The 18,973-nt window shown below is 40.3% G+C and overlaps 2 protein-coding genes across 3 annotated transcripts; both read right to left on the bottom strand.

The window, feature by feature from the left end:
- Window positions 1-7,671: 7,671 nt before the first annotated feature.
- Window positions 7,672-9,824, bottom strand: LOC135666320 (cytochrome P450 78A5-like). The gene is made up of 2 exons (XM_065177926.1): window positions 8,792-9,824; window positions 7,672-8,415 (listed from the first exon to the last, which is right to left on the bottom strand). Exons 1-2 carry the CDS (start codon window positions 9,719-9,721, stop codon window positions 7,816-7,818), a joined length of 1,530 nt encoding a protein of 509 aa, XP_065033998.1. The 5' UTR covers window positions 9,722-9,824; the 3' UTR covers window positions 7,672-7,815.
- A 2,052-nt stretch (window positions 9,825-11,876) lies between these two features.
- On the bottom strand, window positions 11,877-16,131 carry LOC135666322 (protein SPIRAL1-like 3). 2 transcript variants are annotated; one of them, XM_065177929.1, is made up of 3 exons: window positions 15,986-16,131; window positions 13,491-13,728; window positions 11,877-12,169 (listed from the first exon to the last, which is right to left on the bottom strand). In XM_065177929.1, exons 2-3 carry the CDS (start codon window positions 13,704-13,706, stop codon window positions 12,089-12,091), a joined length of 297 nt encoding a protein of 98 aa, XP_065034001.1. In that variant the 5' UTR covers window positions 13,707-13,728; window positions 15,986-16,131; the 3' UTR covers window positions 11,877-12,088. The 2 variants fall into 2 exon arrangements, with proteins under 2 accessions (XP_065034001.1, XP_065034002.1); XM_065177930.1 differs by having other exon boundaries at window positions 13,491-13,770; window positions 15,986-16,089.
- Window positions 16,132-18,973: the final 2,842 nt, after the last annotated feature.

Raw genomic sequence — 18,973 nt, 5'->3', positions numbered from 1 at the left:
GACTGACGCAGGATAGACATTGGTTTAGTTTACCTCTTCACAATGACCTTTTTCTACTGAATAAGTTGCATTTTTTTTTTCTCATTACATGGACATGAATTTGTATTGTTGCTACAAATCGCATGTCTTACTGCATGTTAAGTGATTGATTACTTGTAATCAAACACTGAAGAAAGCAACATTGGAGGTGGGGAATGCACATTGAAATGGAGACTGTTTGTTTTTGTTTGATGCATAGCTTATCACATGACAGGAAAATATTTCCATCATCTTGTGGTTATAATCATTACGAGATATTGGTACAATATGAGCATCACATTTATCCTTTACACTATTGCTCAAAAGCACTGAGTAACTCAAACAACACATTCATGGGTGGTGTTCTTCCATTGGCTCCATCTGACTGACAAAAAGAGCCAGTCAAAGCACAAGCGTGAAGGATGAGTGAGTACTTATGGGTGTTAAATTTTCAATGCTCCCAAAAGTACTTAATCCCTTTATGATTTCTTTCTTTTCTTATTTGATTCTCTAAATTATGCTAAGAAGACGAAGAAGAAGAAGAAGAAGAAGAAGGGGGAAAATAACACAAGTTAGAAATTTCACAATCTGCCAAACAAGACATGACAAACGTAACAAAAGAAAGACTATAATTGCATGCTTAGAGATGCTCAGATTTTGATGTACTTCTGCACTCTTACATGATAAAATTAAACATGAAAACAAAAGGAAAAAAAAAATCCACATTCAAATCGGTATTCTCCATCTAATCTCGTAAAAGGAAGAAAGTGATTCGAGTCTTCTGTGACCTCAAGGTATTATAGAGGGTGAGTAGAACTTCCCTCTTCTCGAGGGACAAGAAGTAGATGGGGTACAGCTCTTATGTCTCGACTTGAGGGAACAAACACAGGAGGCGCTCCTTCCATTCATCGTCACCCATGGATGCATCTCTTCGACTTGGCAACAAGATGAAAATTATTTGGTATAACAATTTGCGACTTCTCTATGGTAAATTCTTGAGTTGTACTCTCTTTCACCAAAATGGTAATGGTAGATAATGATCCAATTAACCATCTTAAAAAGGTATTATGACTACAATACTCCATTCTCATTAGTGTTACACTAACTTAGTTATCCTAATCTTTTCTGAAAGCACATCTACACAATTTGATCTAAAATCGTGGGTCATCACACATTAAGGTGGCATGTGGATCGCTCCTGTTTCTGATACCTAAAGATTAACAAGAGTTTTGTCTTGTGTCTTCTTTTGGTTGTTTGTTTGGCTTGCATTGTTTGATCAAAGGTACAATGGGGATTAATGGATGAACATGGGGTTGAAAGGATGATGATATTGTTTCCAAAAGAACAAAAATCATACTAAAACTTCTCCTTGGAACTTGTTTTCAAGCATTTATTTCTACATATAAATTAAAAAAAAAATAAAGCGAGAATATTATTTTCGTATACCGTAAAAGATACCGTATTAACGGAAACCTCATGCACTGAATTTGTTTTTCTTTTTTTTAAGAATAATAAAAATGATGATTTCTCACTACAACATACAATCTCACTCTTTAGTTTTCATAACATTTTCTTGTTGAAGTTTGTACAATAATATAGGGGCCCAAATTAAATGTTAATAACTCTCACAGCATAATCTCTCATAAAGATGTCGGATCTGTTGTGGAATATAAAAGTAAAAATTTATTGACCACATAAATATTTATTTTTATCCGATCAAGATGTAATATTTCATATTAGATTAGGAGCTATGTTTCATACGTATCTAATATTTTGGTGTAGTCGGTGGATAAATCCTAATATTGATTTATAAGAAACTGATTGATGTATTACTATACAATTAATAGTATCTTTTGTTGATGTTCATATATAGATAATAAGATGAAGTTATCTACCTCTCTTCAGCTAAATAAACCACTTGTATTTGACGTAAACTGTTCATAGCCAGCTGAGCTGAAACTAATCTTGTCTTGCAAGCGATTAGAGTCATCATCTGCCATGGTAGAGGATGTGACGCATTCATTATAAATGCTGCAATATTGCAGGCTGGGTTGTACGGCATGCAGGCATGGAATTGGTGATGCTGTTGCTTCAAAGACAGGTATATGTTATAGTACTCCTAAAGAAAGCTGAAGCCAAGTAATTATAGGACAGGAAATAAGTAGAGGAAGAGGGTGAATAGAGAGGCAAGTGCTGCAACATAGATCTCAAGGAGAGGCTACATTTGAAGCCTACTTGAGCCAGATGTAGCTGATAAGACCAGGGCTATGTGTGTCTTCATGCTGCCTTCTTCCCTCACCTCCCGCTGACCACCTCCAAGTCTCTGATCCCAGTGGAGGAGATGTGGGCCTTTCGGAAAGTGCCATTGGAGCTGCATGCTTCATAGGACGGTCCCTAAAACCTTGCAGTTGCATGCATTTGGCGGTAGGAAGAAGTAACACATCACCTATGCCTTAAAACCATGCAGTTGCATGCATTTGGTGGTAGGAAGAAGCAACACATCACTCATGCGTGCAGGCCTGATGGACAACACATTCATTTGCATTGATTTTGATGTACTCTTTCTCTCTTCGGCTTTTCAAGTTCACAGCAGCATCGGGTAATATCCGGCAAGGAAACCCATGGAGATCGTTTGAAATTTGAATGTGGCCATGGCGTTTTGCTTTGACATGATTGATGTGAAAATTTTCTCTTGTTTATTCTTTCTGGGTGTCAATCTTTGACTGGTCTTTGTCACTACTTGACAAAAGCTGACTTTAAACCTTAGCCAAACTCTCAACCTGCTGTCTGTAGATCCTCTACTGTTCACTCACTATTGAGTGCCCAATCATATGGACCATCTGTTTGGAGGATAACCCTCATTCATGGACCTAATGAACAGGGACCGTAGGGTTAGTATGTGTTACAGCCAGGACCAGTGACAGACTCCTACACATGTGAAGTCTTGGTCTATGACACCAGCCTTAGGGCAACCTATCTAGGTTGATGCAGCACAATCAACATCTACATTTGGATCAGACAATCTAAAAGTATTGGACCAAGTACAATACATGAGTCCATGCAAGGGTGAGATGAGGACATCCTTCTGTTGCCAAGTTGGGTAGTAAGATAACATGGTGTGCTAAGAATGTTACTGCTTGAAATTTTATCTTAACCAAACCTAATGATTTTATAGAGACTCACAGCCTCAGTGAGTCATATAAAAAGCATGGTCTGTCTAATCTACAAGGCTTTCATCAACACACAGTTTAGGAAGGATCAATATATATGCACAATTTAACCCTTGCAGACTGAGTTAGGTATGTGTTCTTCAGATTGCTGCCAACTCCTCCTCTCAAATATATAAGAAGAAAATGAATATACTTGTGACACAAATCATCCCTCACACTGCATATTGCTTAATTGTAGAGGAATTTAATCCCAAGGAATCCACAAGGAAGAGAAGGGAGAATGATGGAGAATTCTAATGCAGTTGTTATTCTTCTTTGTCTCTTGATGCAGAAATCCCACTCTCACAGCTGATAGTTGTGTCTCTTTTTGGCCAATACACTTGTCATTTCTTATGATTGCTACTGCAATCACATGAGTAGCTCTCTCACACACCTGACCTATGGAGCCCATGGATGAGGCTGTGTGACCCAGAGAAATCTCTTGGGAGAGAAATTTGGCTCATGAATCGGTTTGTCCTCTTATGCTTCCACTGCATGCTCTTCTCTGACCCACCAAAGCCATCATGTCTCATGAGCAACAGCAGATGAACAGCTAATGCCAGTACTGCCAATGCAGTAAGGATCTGCTACACCATATTGGATACTGGACATCACACCAAATTATAAGATACTGGCATCTCTTTCAGACTGGCCTTGATCTTTTGTGTTCATGGACTTCCATTGGCTGTGTGTCAGTGAGCATTGGATGTTGAGTGAGTGACACTTCAGAATGAAGGACTCCATTGCAAGACAGCAAGGTAGACCCCATCCATCTTGCTCTAGTCCTATACATCAGGCAGAGCTGCAAGGTAAAAGAATGAGGAATAGCATCAAACAGCTCCATGCAATGTGAAGGGTGATATTTGGGCCAGAAATTATGGGTCTATGGGTCCTATTTGTTATTCATATTGAGTATGAACCACTCACCCATAACAATACTCTTTTGAGACTAAGTTGGGATGCTACAAACACTTACTCTTTTGAGTAGTGTCTTGATGTATTCCAGAGTGATCTTGCATAATATTAGTCATGTTTGAGTAGTCTTTGAGCAATGAAGACATATAGTACAGCAGTATCTGATGCAGAATGTGGTATGATGATGAGAAGCACCAGCATTTGTTTGAGGAAGAATCAACAATGGCAAGTTGAGGGCAGCAAACCAAAGCTTCTAAACCTGAGACTGCCTATGATAACTGAGGTTTGTGCCTTTGCAAGTGGATACAAATGCAAGCCATGATTTCCTTTAAGCTTTATGCCTTCTGTTTCCTACATATCTATTGCAAAAGGTGGGCCAATCCTCTGGAGTTTCACTGAACTGGATCAGAACCACCACATATGCTCTGTTCCACAGCAAACATCTATGCCAACTATATCTTCGATGATGAAAACTCAGGTACCACAATAGGATCTAAAAGCCACAAAAATGCCAATAACACTGCCTTACTAAAGAATTATTAAGGTTTCTTAGCTCAAGAACATTGAATTCTCTTCCATAGGGAGAAATGCCACCCTCAACACATCATATTTAGTGAGCAGATTGAGACATGAATCTGTGCCTGGATTTCTAATTGGACCGGTTAAAGAATACCATCTGCTTGCTTTGACCCTCTGCTCTCCCCCGAAGGTCACAACTCTCCGCCTTATTAGATATACCCCATCATCATAATGAGGCATAGATTCACTAAGATCTTGTGGCCTTTGTTATTCCCCCCACCCAAATGACATGACGACGATACAGTGTAGGAGTGAGTGAGAAGAGAGAGATCGATCCTTCAAGAGGTTTGGCATCTCCACGACGAGGCATCAGGTTGCCTTATTTTTATGACATGGAAGTGTAAGGAAGGTGATAGTTCTAAATGTTTCTATGTGGGATTTGATCCCAGAAAGAGCAGGATATCATGGAGGTTCTTTCTCCATGATTTGGTTGTAGCAATTTAAAGTGGAAATCATCAGAACATTAGAGGCTTGACGAGTACCTTAGCATATAGACATGAATGCAAAGCAAGAGCTTCATGAAAAGCCAATCATAGAGGATAAGCATGCAATAAAGCAAAACTTTGCAAAGCATATATACCATGAAGAGTAGACACTATTCTTGTAACACCCCAACATTTATTTGAGGACCTAGTCATAAATACACAATTTATAGGGACTAAATTGCAAAGGTACAATAGTAGTTTTGATAATATATTTAAAAATAATAAAGAGGACTCATTTTGATGTCAAATGAACTCAAATCAAGCTCACAAAATTGTATTAGGTATGGTTTTGAACTCTCGTATATTATCATTATTTAGATTTATATTTTGGATTATATATTGATGCATCTTGATATTTTTAGTTAATTAAATATTTATATTATGAAGGAAATAAAAAAATTATGACATTAGAACAATATAAAAAAAAAGATTAAAATATGTTGTATCGAGGATATGCAATCAAAGTAAGTAGAGTAAGTATTCTATGACTCCATTTGATCCCCTTTTTTTAAGTATGAATGCATATATTTATAAATTATAAATATATTATTTACATGATTTAAAGATTTTTTTATTATTTGAAAGCCTTGCAAAAGCACTTAAGATGTTTACCATATGTAAAAGCACATTCATATAAAAATAGCTATTCAATCATTATATTAAAAAAAAATTAAAAAAATTTATGAATATTGTTAGTTTTGAAATGATGAATCATTTTAAAAATTATATGTTAAAAAAATTGCTTAAAATTTTAGTTTTGTAAGAAAGTAATTTATATAACAATAATAATAAGATTGTAAGTCCCAATTATTTAGGATCGATTATATGAATTTTTTTACGACTATTGGGATCTATAAAAATTCACATATTTAATTAAGTTCAGAATACTTAAATCTTTATTTATAGTTTCTATTAAAAAAAATTTTTTGATCTTCTTCCACATTTTCTCATACCACTAACATTAATTATTTTATTACTAACATTAATTATTTATAATTTTTATTAAAGTCTCTTTAAATCATCCTATATCTCTTTAGTGCTACTAAAAAAAAAAATGATATATTATTTTTTTATCTAATCAATATGACTTTGATTAGAATTCTATCAATGGGGGTTGTACATTGATATTTGTTTGAGATATGTGTTATATATATTATAAGGGTTCAATACTACTATTATGATTATTGTTTTGATATTTTAGCTAGACTTACACTTGTGAATCCCTGATTATATTTATGCTTATGAAAAGTTAATAATAGTTTTTGTATTGCAATAATTTATGTTTCGATATGTGACATTAGTTATATTTATGTTCTTATTATGAAAATATATTTAAATACATCTTACTTTTAAAAATATTATTAGTAAGTCATGATTCGAAAGTTTTGTGAACTTTATAAGCACCAAAAAACAATTTGATATTTATGGTATATTAAATACATAAAAATTTCATGTGTAAAGATAATATTATGATAAATTTTGAGTCACAATGCTTATTAGTTGTGATTTGCTCATAAAATTATCTTTTAATTTTTCAAAGTGTATAGTGAAAATTACTTATGTACATATTAAAATTACTTTGTATATATTTTATTTGGATTGAAATGTTATAAATTGCTAAGTTGAATTGTATTATTAGTATCTTAAGGGTTGATTAATTATGAATTAATTTATATTACAGTTCTCCTTCCTTTGTTAGTGATGAGGATAGTAATTACGATAAGACCCGGTTGATGTCAACCGCACCTCACGCCTCGATCGACGCGACGGTACCCGGTCAAACGGACCAGAACACAGCCCGAGGCGCATTAACATCCGCTTAGGCTCGGCTCTTCACGCCACGTCAAACCAATGTCACACGCCACCATCTGCCCCTGCAAGCGGGCACATTAAACAACAGCAAGCTTCCCTATAAATACCCTCGCACTCTGGACGAGTGGGGGAGGAAGAAGGAGGAAACACACCGCAGAGACATCTCAAACTCTTCTCTTTTTCACCCCCTCCACCATCTGCTGATTTGATCGTCGGCTCGACCCGACCTGTGTGCAGGACTGTAGACGGGACACGTGCCAAGCCGAGGAGGCCCATCCCGGTGGAGACGGCTGACCCCATCCTGATCGGACCGTCGCAGCCGACCACCTCGGCGAACCCGAGGGCCGCACCGGAAAGATCCTGCCTTCCGGACCCGAACCGAGCCACGTCGGCCTCGAGGCCACGGCTCCAAATTGTTTACCGCAACGGTTAGTATACTACAAACAACACAATATCATAAAAGCTCAGATAAGATAATCAGCAATCAACCAACTTGCAAATGGACAAGATCATTTAAGAAGGCAGAAGAGGAAGAAGATGAACATTTAGAGTAGTAGTTGAGCAAGTAGGTATAACCTACCTATGCATATACATTCATTCCATTAGCTGCATTGCATGGAAACAGCATACATGAGCAGACCATCAGAAGCAGCTACAAAACACTTGCTATCAACATTCTTTGGTCAGAGCAGCACTTCTACCCTAACTATCAAGTTGGGCAGGTGATGGGGATGCCATGGACAAAATGATCTCCAAGCACTGCACTTTCCTATAGCATTTCTTCCCAACAAAACCCCTCAGCACCTTGGAACAGCTCTGCATACCAAAGGCTTCTCCATCTCGAGCGACATCCTCAAGCGTTCTGATAGATCCACACCACCATCTGCAGGCACCCAGTTGAAGCTCTGAAGAAGCTGCGCCAGCCAAAGATGAACAGTAGCTAATCCCATGGCCTTCCCCGGGCAGGCCCTCCTCCCCGCACCGAACGGCGCCAACCTCAGGTCGGAACCCAGAATGTTCACGTCCTCCTCCGTGAACCGCTCGGGCTTGAACTCATTAGGCTCCGCCCAGATGGACTCGTCGTGCGTTATCGCCCACATGTTCACCATCGCAGTGGTGCCGGCGGGGATGAAGTGGCTCCCGACGTGAGCATCATGTACGGCGAGGCGAGCCCACGAGAGGAGCGGACCAGGTGGATGCATCCTGAGGGACTCTTTCACGATGGCCTGCAGATAAGGAAGGCTGACGATATCCGCATCAGTAACAGGGCGTGTGTTGCCGACGACGGCGTCGATCTCCGACCGCGCTTTGGATTGGGCGTCGGGGTGCAGAACCAGTCTGGCCATTATCCATTCCAAGAGGATGGCAACGGTGTCCGTTCCTCTAAAGATCATCTCCTGCACACCCATCAACATGCAAAAGTTGGCCGTCTTCTACCCCACACTAAAAGTCGATTCATGCATATCATACGTAATATATGGTGAGCTTAGGAACCATTATATCACCAAGAATGGCATGGACAGCTACAGTCCAAGAAAACATCAATTATTCGTCCGACACCAAGAGGAGATAAGATTCTGAAATCACTTTCGAGGAATTATATGAGATAAACTAAGGAACACAGGTTTGATATGCTCCACTACGATAACCGCAAGTCAGCCACAGAAAACATGTAGCAGATCAAGCAAAAGGATCAAACGCTAACAACCAAGTAGACAGCACCTTAAATGAAAAGATACGAAGCTTAATGACTGTGTCATGAGCTGCACTTACCCAGAGAACCGCAACCATGTCGGCGTCAGAAAGCTTCTCCTCCTTTTCCAGACCAAGAAGCACATCCACAAAGTCTCCTGCGCCATCCACCACACCTCCACTAATCCTGCCCATCACCCTGTGCTCCTCTATGATGCCCCCCACAAAGGCATTTACTCGTTTCGATAGACTCCTGCACCTCTTCCTCACCCCTTGCAAGTCCAACCACCCCAGTAGAGGGAAGTGATCAGCCCAATTGAACAGACCAAGGAGCTCATACCCTTCTTTGACCAGCCCCTCCAGCTCCGATCCCTCACCCTTGCCAAAGTCGTATCTTCTGCCGAAGACGTTCATCATCACGTTGTTCAGAGACCCAACGTGCAGAACCTTCTTCACCTCCACCACGCCATTCTTCGCCATCAGGTCCCGGACGTGGGCCACCATTTGCTCCCCGATCGCCCTCCGGCGCTCGCCGAACGCGGCTACCCGTCGAGGGCTGAACAGGTGGGTGGAAGAGATCCTCCTCAGGTTCCTCCAGTACTCGCCGAACGGGGCGAACCCCATGGCGCGGTGGAATAGGAGCTCGTAGGCGGACTCCTTGATGGGGCGGTCGGCGAAGGCCGAGCTCTGGAGGATCTCCTTCGCCGAGTCGGGGTGGCTCGACACGACGAACCGCGTGAAGCCGACGGAGAATGCCATCAAATCGATGGCCTTGTGCGAGTTGGCGAGCCCGGCGAGCACCCGGTGGGCTGCGGAGCCGGAGAGGGCAGAAACGAAGCCGGACGGGCCGGGGATGGAGCACGCGTGGGCCCTGGAGAGAGCCCAGGCGATTCCGCCGGGGAAGAACCATAGGACGGAGAAAGCAATGAGGGTCACGGCGAGGATCGGGGAGAGGGCGGCTCGGGGGAGGAAGAGCGTGAGGGAGGAAGCGTCCACTTCAGAGTACGACATGGGCGGGGCAAGAAGCCACAGTTTTAGCGGCGCAAAAGGCAAGGTATTTGGAGGAACGGAAGTGGCGAGATGGAGGTCCAGAAAGAGAGGGTTTGTAAGCGAAGCAAATGGGTACGAGCGAGGGACGAAGAGCGTGAGAGCGGAGCGGTTAAATAGGAGTAATTGAGCGCGGGCATTTCTCCTCTTAATTGCTCAATACAAGTAAACTACGGTATACACTTCAGGCGAAAACCTGTGGTCAATGATCCCTTTGTCCCCCAATGTAACAACAAATTACACGCTTTACCTTTGCAGACGTGTCTACTGCGAGGGTAGTTCAGTCACTTTGCGCGAAGGACCGATCTTTCCGAGATCTGGATCATTGCGTTGGAAGTTGGGACGGAGGCGACGCGCGTAACCGTAGACACCGACGCGCAGGCAGCGCGTCCGGGGGACGGGCCACGAGTGGGCCTCGTGATCAATGAGATTGGCGGCAGGTGATCCGACGGGGCCCGCGCGGGATAATACGTGGCTAGACGGGAGAACCCTCACCAACGATGGCGGGCTCCATCGCCGGGACAGGTGGCCTTCGAGGTGCCGTCTGTCCTGGCCCGAAGCGAGCCCACCTGTCATTGACAGCTCAGAACGGGCGGGTATTGCCGAGTCGCACGGCCGGGATCGAACCGCCGCTGCGTCCGGGCGCCACAGAAAAGCGGCGGAGCCCGCTGCCTCGAGCCCGTCGGTGTCGTCGCATCATGTCGGTGCTACACGCCGGTCCGGTTCATCGACCGGGTCCTCCTCCTCGCCATCTGGATGGACCACGATGCCTCTTGTCGGCGGTTCAGATCGATCCTCGTGGCGCTTCTGACCACCGTCGGTTGCAGCGGCCAACCACGCAGCCCGATCTAAACCCCCGCTGGTTCTCCTTGTGGACCCCGGCAAAAACATCCTCACGTATCGACTGCCGTTTGTGGACCCCAGCAAAAAGCTGACGGAAACCTAGGGGATTGCTTTGCTCGCGTGAGATGATTAGTGGCTCGATCAGGACACAGTAGACGCGTACGTGGAGAGGAGATCACCACCAGCACTTGTGAATAACAAAGGGAAGCGAATCCACATTGATGGTTTCAATTTCACATGATAATGAATACACGAGAATACTATATATGATCATGAAACTTCCGGAGTGAAAAGAAACCTAGTGAACAAGAACCTTGGTGTGCGTGATCAATGTAAGGACACCCTATGGTTGTCATCCTCAAGAGCAAATGTTGTCCAAAAGCTGAAAGCTTTTATTGCATGGTCACAAGAGGACCACGCAGCTAATCATCTCATGTCCAAGTCCCCGTCTCATGCATGCGTTTTGGAGAGCCTACGTGCAAGAAGAAGAAACTCGAGGACAAGGCCTACCAGCATAATTGCTGCATGCACTACCAGCTTCCCTTTGTTCTCATCCAGCATGTGAACTCCCAAAGCCATATTTCCTCCTGGTCTCTCCATCCATCAGCTCCCCAGTACACAACCTGCTGGTTGAGCCCTGCAACCTAAACACTGACCCCACCAGGCCCTAGCCTTTTCTTTTACGTCGATCTCTGACGACCAACGACCATCCGACGCATGCGTGTTGTGCGCTGGGATGTGGTCTTCTTCGTTGCAGCTAGCCATGGTCTTCGAGGCCTTTGATGTCCTTGACATGGTCCTTCTCGGCATCGGTCGAACGAGTGATTTGACGGAACACATGACCGCTCGGCTCAGTCAAAGTTTGAGGTCATCATAGGGCGGAGAAGAACATGTGCGATCGGTTAATTTGGATGCTGCTATCTTGTGGCGGCTTTCCCATGGAAATTTAATACTTGTTATAGTGCTACCTTCTGAAGGAGCGAAGAGCCAAAATGTTGTGGTATGGATGATGGGACACACGAGGGGACAATAAAACTGTGAGAAGAATGTATTACCTGGTCCACTCCAGTCCGCAAATTAATACAGGCAAAGATGGTTAAGATGTTTGCAAAATACTCCACGGGGATACTTTCTCCACTCAATTTTTTTAGCTTTACCCGAGCAAAAATCTATTGAGGATGAAGACGGTTTTCCTTGTGTGTGATGAAGGAGCCTTGTACTGCACTTTATACTTAATATTTGCTCTCATGTAATGAAACCAGCATCAACCATAATATCATGAGAATGGATTGAGAGGTCATTCACTTAAAGGAGGATAATATGCAATCACATTACATGTCTCTCAGTCATTCTGGCAATCATCTAGTACATATTCTTAGGATGCCATACATAACCAAACGTAATTTACATAAGTCTTTTATGACACCTGCCATATGCAATAAACCTTCATTCCAACAATCTCACTGCTTTAAACAGCCAAGAATAGCATCAGTTACTCCCGTTACCAAACAAGTAACCAAGGGAAGAACCACCTCCAGGAGCAGCATGCACCTTTGTGGAAGGTCGATCCTGTACAATGAAGACTCACAATTAGCTAGCTCTCCAATGATAAACAACAGGAAGAAGCACATATTCATCTCTTTTAGCTACAAGTAAATGAGAATTTGTATGCTCTTCAAGTTGCTATTGAATAGATAAAATAAGTTATGATATGAGCTGCTACACAGCTTAACTCAAGCAGTCACTGATTGTAAGGATTTATGTGGATAAATCTTTTTGGCAAGTACTTGTTGCAGATTGGACATGTCTCCTTGCAATCGCTGTGTTCAAAGTCTGTTGGGCTTTTTAAGTAATTTGGCAAGACATCATAATACAAGCACAAATTTATAGAAGCAAAGAAAGCAAATTTGACAGATTGAGATCTTCACACTGCTAAATCAAAATGCAGAAGGAATTTAACACACAATGTAAGTTTCTATCGCCTAAGTCATCAAATATCCTAATGGTTATTAAAACTTTCTATCTCCTAAATGCACTAAGATCTTGCTGGAATATCTTTTGCAGATGTAACAAACTAGTACTAGTAATCCAATTTGATAAGATTGTCACAATTAACATTATTGCTACCTTGAAAGCAAATATGTAACACTCCAATTAGTCCCATATTAGAAGTAGGCAAGACTATGGATGACTTATAAGGGTTTGATGGGCATACTATTGTCAATTTTAACTTAAGTATTTTGGTCATAAGTTGGGTTTAACAAAGTTGATATGCCAATTAACCCATTAGGTGTGACATTTAGTATCAAAGATATTTTATTATTTAGGTACAGTGAGACTGTCACAGCATGCAGCCAGCCCATCAAGCTATGCTTCATATGCACCATGTTAGGATTTGATATGGACTATGTTGGGCCTTAACGAGGACGTTAGGCCTACCTTGATTAGTCCCATAAGGTAGCAATCATAACACGAGAACAACATAGTTAAATAATTTAGATATTCAACTTATCATAAAAATTTTTATTGCAGCTGACTAGAAGCCATGGACAAGAGTTCAGCTTGAGAAACTGCTGGTTTTAGATAAAGAATTTTGCAATTAAAGCTACAAACTATAACCTTGTAGATAAAATCGTGTAAATGATAAAGGAAATAAACTAGAGCAGAAATAAACAGAGAAGTTTGTTTCTCTGAAGGATTGAATAAGAGAGAGGAGTAGATACTTTGCATGTTTGAAATGGAAATCCTGTATATCTAAAGAAGCAACATATGAAGGATTTTTACCAAAAGTTTCATGTGCAGATAAAAAGATACATTTGTAGAAAAAAAATGCACACTTAGCATATACGCTTTTATTAAAGTAGAACTAGTTGAGCCAGTGATATCATACTGTGATGAAATTTCCACAGTTCTGCCCATCTGCTCGGTAGAAGGTTTTTGCTTGACTGCTTTGGATACCAGCTGGAATCTCTTTGTTAATAGGGGGTGGAGGAGCTTGCTTTTGAACTGGTGCAGCATCATCAGAAACAGATTTGGGAGCCTCGCCGCCACCAAACAAATAGCCTAAAGAGCTCTGACCCCCTCCACTGCTCACTCCACGTCCCATTTTCTATCTTTGACAGATTTCCCTGCAAATTGGAAGCCTCAAGAGGATATCTAATCTGGCACAACTATAACGGAAACATCATAAGATTTCTTTTGAATGAAAATGACATGTCAGATTAAATTGTCTGGATAGCTAGATGCTAATGGCATACAGAGGGCTCAAGTTTAAATTAATTTCAGTGATCAAGCTATCCTAGTCACAGAGAATAGTTAAAGCAGTCGAGAACTAAATTCTAGAAGACAGTTTGACTGAAGATGAGCACAGAAACAATTATTGAACTTTGGTAAATGGTACTTCTAAATATGCTGCAAATTACTTCCTAATGAATACCAGAGGCATCTTCATGTCATAGCTAATAGATAACAATATTGAAATTGCATATAACAATCCAGTAATATAATTCAGTCCACCTGCATATTTAATCTTCACATGGTTCTCTACACATGCATGTAAATGGAATATTAATACTTGATCAAATATCACAGTGAATAAACAAATCTACTGGTAACTATTCCAGAAATCAAATTTCTATTCTGTCATATGGAGGGCTGAGCTTACTCATGGCAGACATTTTTTTTCCCATTGAAAGTTCTTCAGAATTCTCTGTTTTATTAGCTGGAGTGCACATATTATTATAAAGAAGAGAAAAAAATGCACATATTATTATAAAGAAGAGAAAACAGTTATCTACAAATACAGAGTAATATGAAAGTGAGAAAAAATGTATTAGCTGGTCAAGTTAAAAATGCTGCATAAGAAGATAGATGGCTGAAAGCACAAAATAAATTGCTTAACCAACTTATTATTATCTTCCAAGAACAACATTTGGTCAAATAGCATGACTGATTAGTTGTGGAAACTGAATGAGATCATGCTTAAAGTTAAGAAAATTCTATTGACTTGTTATCAATTACTTGACCAGAAAGGAGGAATTTCAGATTTGACTTCAGCAGCAATCTCAAAAATAACTTGTATGACAAGGGTTTAAGGGATCATGCTATTATGAGTTATCAAATGGGATTTGTGGCCTACATAATGGTCTTTAGCTAACAAGACTTTAGTGCACCAAACCAAACAATTTTAACAAAGAAACAATATCTCACAGACACACACAGAGCATGACATAGCGTGCTCCTTCATCAGCTGATTAAGATATTAAGATAAGCAGACAGGAGAGTGTCAGATATAGTATTGTTAAAAAGGAATTCAATATAACAAAATTGATATCTTGCATCTTTACTTATATATGGCAGGTCAGAACTTATCATATAAATGTAATCACAATCCAGGAAGTCACAGTTGACATTGCATCCAACATAAAGTGTTTCCTATTTGAGAGCAGGCTAAACTCGTTAAAATAAGCTACGACATTCAGAATCCAAGAAACCATCCGCTTCCTGAAGTTCATGTTACATAGCCTTTACAAGACCTGCAATCCTTGTCAGTCATGTGCAAGACACTGAAATCAAATATCATCCTACAAGCAAAACCAGTTTGAGATCAAAACCAGATCATCGTTTCAATCTACCCTTTCGATAAATACCATACAGCAGCCATTCCTCTCATAAATCACTAATAAATATATGTGCTCAATCTAATTCAAGATTTGCACGATTATAAACAGGACTATATCCATCACCAGATAGAATCAATACCACACAGCAGTCATTCCCCTAATAAGACACTAAGAATACATGACATCGATCAAAATCAAGACTTTGTACGAGTCTAAACATGACTATTCCTTTCACCAGATAGAATAATATATTATGTGATATGGGGATTCATTCAGTATAAATCAATGTTGCCTTTGGTACATCAAAAGTTGCAACCTTTAGATCCATAAATCACAGCATCAATTAGACAAAATTACCAATAAATAAAACTAAAACTAGCACAATAAGTCACAAATCGTCGTTGCAACTCAACTCCATCCACTGTGACTTAAGTGCTAAACACACCAATTCTTGTGAATATGCAGCTAACTAAAGAAGATTACAGCAGGAAATATCAAATCCAGCTCAATTTGACCCCAAATTACATCTAGAGAGAGAATCTGAGATCTGCCATCAGGAAAACCAGAGATCGAACTCCCAATACTCGGAAGTAACATCCAAATAGAGAAAGTTTGTACCAAAAACAGCAGGAAACAACGCACAAGTATCGATCGATTGAGAGGCTACACAAAGCATCATGTAATGGCAAAAGGCACCGGCAACTCCCGGGAACCAGGGAAATCGAAACGATGGCAGATCAGATCTATGGTTAGGGTTTCATACCTTCCGGATCTCTAGGGGATCGGATCGGAGACGGGACTGAAACCTGAGAGTATGGCGAATTGGTAAGGGGGGAGAGGGAAACAGATTTAAAGCCGATCAAGAAAGAAAAAGAAACGAAGAGGACTAACAGAGACGAGACAACGCGAGGCGGGACCCGCAAGTTGGTGGCATAAACTCTTATCTCTACTCCAGTTCATTACGCCCACTTCTTACGCGCCGAGGTGGGAGCAGCACTTTTCTTCCTTTTTCTGTCTACCCCTCCGTCTTACCTGCACTATGATAAGACTAACGGTCAGGACCCACGGAATTCGCAGTCACAGCGTTGGTAGCGAACGTGTAATCCCTATAGTAGTGTAGAAACGTAACCGGCATCCAGCGTTGCGAGTAACAATCGTCCTTGCTTTGGGTACCTAACGGTGAGTGCGGTGAGGACCGAGCCCAAGACGGGGCCCACTTGGTTTGGTTAGGCGACACGCCAGCTGGAGCCCAACCGTCCCATACGACCCTATTTATTGCTCGTGTTAATTTTTTATGGAATTCGATGCGACAGAAATCGAAGAAAAATAAAAAAAAGCTAGAAAAATGCTAATATTCTATATCTCACTAAATAGTTCTAATAATCGAATTAATGTGAGCTCGAAGATATCAAAACACTGCAAGTATTATATAATATTATTTATGTAACCGATGATCTAATCAAAAATTATTTTTTGATCTTATTCATCATCTCCGATAGTTAAGAAGACATGTTTGATAGTCATTAATTGAATTTTTGGCCCGATTGATAAAAAAATTATATTTATGTACATATAATCTCATGCATTATAGTATATTTATACACGGATTTCTTATACAGCGGTATATTTTATGTCTTTAAATTGTAAAATGTTATGTTTGTAAAATCAATATACGGAGGAATTTGTCTGTCATTTCGTATTTGGTTGCGACATATACGTAAATCTGAAACCCATCGCGCTCTCGACTCGATCGCGTGGCGGTTTTGGCGCGGAGGCCGAAGCGAATCAATCGGATGATCTCCAAATAGGTACGAGGTATGGTCGAAACCCCAACGCTTATCCCCCATTTCAATGCTTTTCCACCTCTATCGATTTTTCTTCGATGATTCCTATTTATCTGGTGTTTTTTCCTTGATTATGATACGATCTACCTTGATTTGTTCCTGATCTTAGTGAAGAGAAGTACCGGAAGTAGTGGAATGGTTTGATGATTAATAGTGTTTCTGGGGCCATTTCATTTTTGTGATTGATTTAGTCTTATAGTTCTGTGTCGTGGTTTGTGAGGATGGAGACGCAGGGGGTTTCATTTGAGACGATCTTGTTGATTTTGGGAGGATAAATGGAGAATAACCTGTAGATGGTGATCGATATTGGAGGATTTCCTGTTAGATTGATGATTTCTATGTCGTAGCGATTGCGATTGTAAGAAATAGTACTCAGATGATATTTCCCTTCAAAAAAGTACTAAAATGACTCAGATTAGGTCCGAAATCACTTGATAGTCACAGTTTGGAACTTGAATTACTCCCTGATCTCTGCTTCTGAACGCTTGTAGTGTATACACGAGTGATTTCAGGCAATGCTGCTATAGTGCTTATGTAACCTGTACAATGTTAGTTCCCTCGTGCTCTTCATTCATTCTACTGTTCTACATCGTGTAATCTTCTATTGTTATCCTTCTGATCCATAATATATTATTTTACCGAGATCCAAGTGACCTGCAACTCTGAGGGAGACCTACACAAAGGTATATGTTAAACATAATTCAAATGCGAACTTAAGGGCGAACACTCTGAGGTACCCATCTCTCGTTTTGGTGAATGCGATACTTGTCACTGTTAGCTTACCACTTGTTTCAGCATGTATTTGTAGAGTATTTTGGTGGGCTATTACATGGGTTGGTGGGTTTAAAGCCCGTAATTCTTGTGAGGATGATAAGATGAGGAAAATGTGGGGAAAGAGCATATATTTGGTTCTTATATGGTTTCTTACACATCAAACTATAGGATGCTTTAGTGCATTTGGCGGATAAATATTTGAGACAACTAAATGTATCTACTAATGATACATTATTGTTCATGTGAAGTTGCCTTGCTTGTATGCCGGGCCTGATTTCAAAGCATCCTTGTGTGCCTTGTTATGCACTCTCCTGTTTGCATAATATTCATTTACTAGCATTCTATACAAACTCTACGAAAGTTTCTCTTGGATTTTAGTCAATTCTCTAGTAAGGTATCAGTGTTCCTGTTTATATTTTAAAAAGCAATTGATTAAATTTTATGAGGGATAAGTAAACTTATCTTTTTTAAGATCTTTGAAGGGAAGCCTAAATTTTTTAAGTTAGATACGAAGGAATTCGATTATATTTAGTTGAGCCTAAATCAAAATTTTATTAAACTTGCTTGTGGACTGCCTTTCAAATTTCATACTCAAATCAATAGACTTTTCTGGCTACCCCAAAATTTTATTTCCTTATTTCTTGTGGAATTAGTCTTTTTCTGAGGTAGCAAAAGATTTAGAAGATGGGCACTCAAGCAAATGACTATGTAATGAAAATTGCTACAGCAAGTACCCAAAGAAAAAAATAGAGATGCCATTGGAAATAATTAGTAAGGTAGGTTAGGTCCTTGTCATGTTGGTATTTCTAGCACTTTAATTTCCTCTGGACCATCTCAGTGTGGAAGATTAAGAATGCATCATCCACTTATTTTCTGAATATTAGCACCATTTCAAATAGCTTAATAACAATCGTTATCTTTGTCACATTTACAAAATCTAGAATAGAATAGTCACCCATTTGATTTTGCTAATCATGAACATTATTTGTTTTCTTCTTTAGTTGTTTTGTTTTAGCCTCATAGATATTTCTTCTTTTTGACTGCTTGTGGCCAAGTCGATTACAAGGGTCAGTAGTGCCACAAATCCATTGTGCGACCAGTAAGAAAGTGCATAGAGATGAAAAAGGAACTCC

This window comes from Musa acuminata, unplaced genomic scaffold (assembly GCF_036884655.1).
Source record: "Musa acuminata AAA Group cultivar baxijiao unplaced genomic scaffold, Cavendish_Baxijiao_AAA HiC_scaffold_1083, whole genome shotgun sequence".
NCBI classification, from domain to species: domain Eukaryota; kingdom Viridiplantae; phylum Streptophyta; class Magnoliopsida; order Zingiberales; family Musaceae; genus Musa; species Musa acuminata.
This window is presented reverse-complemented; position numbering and strand designations above follow the sequence as displayed.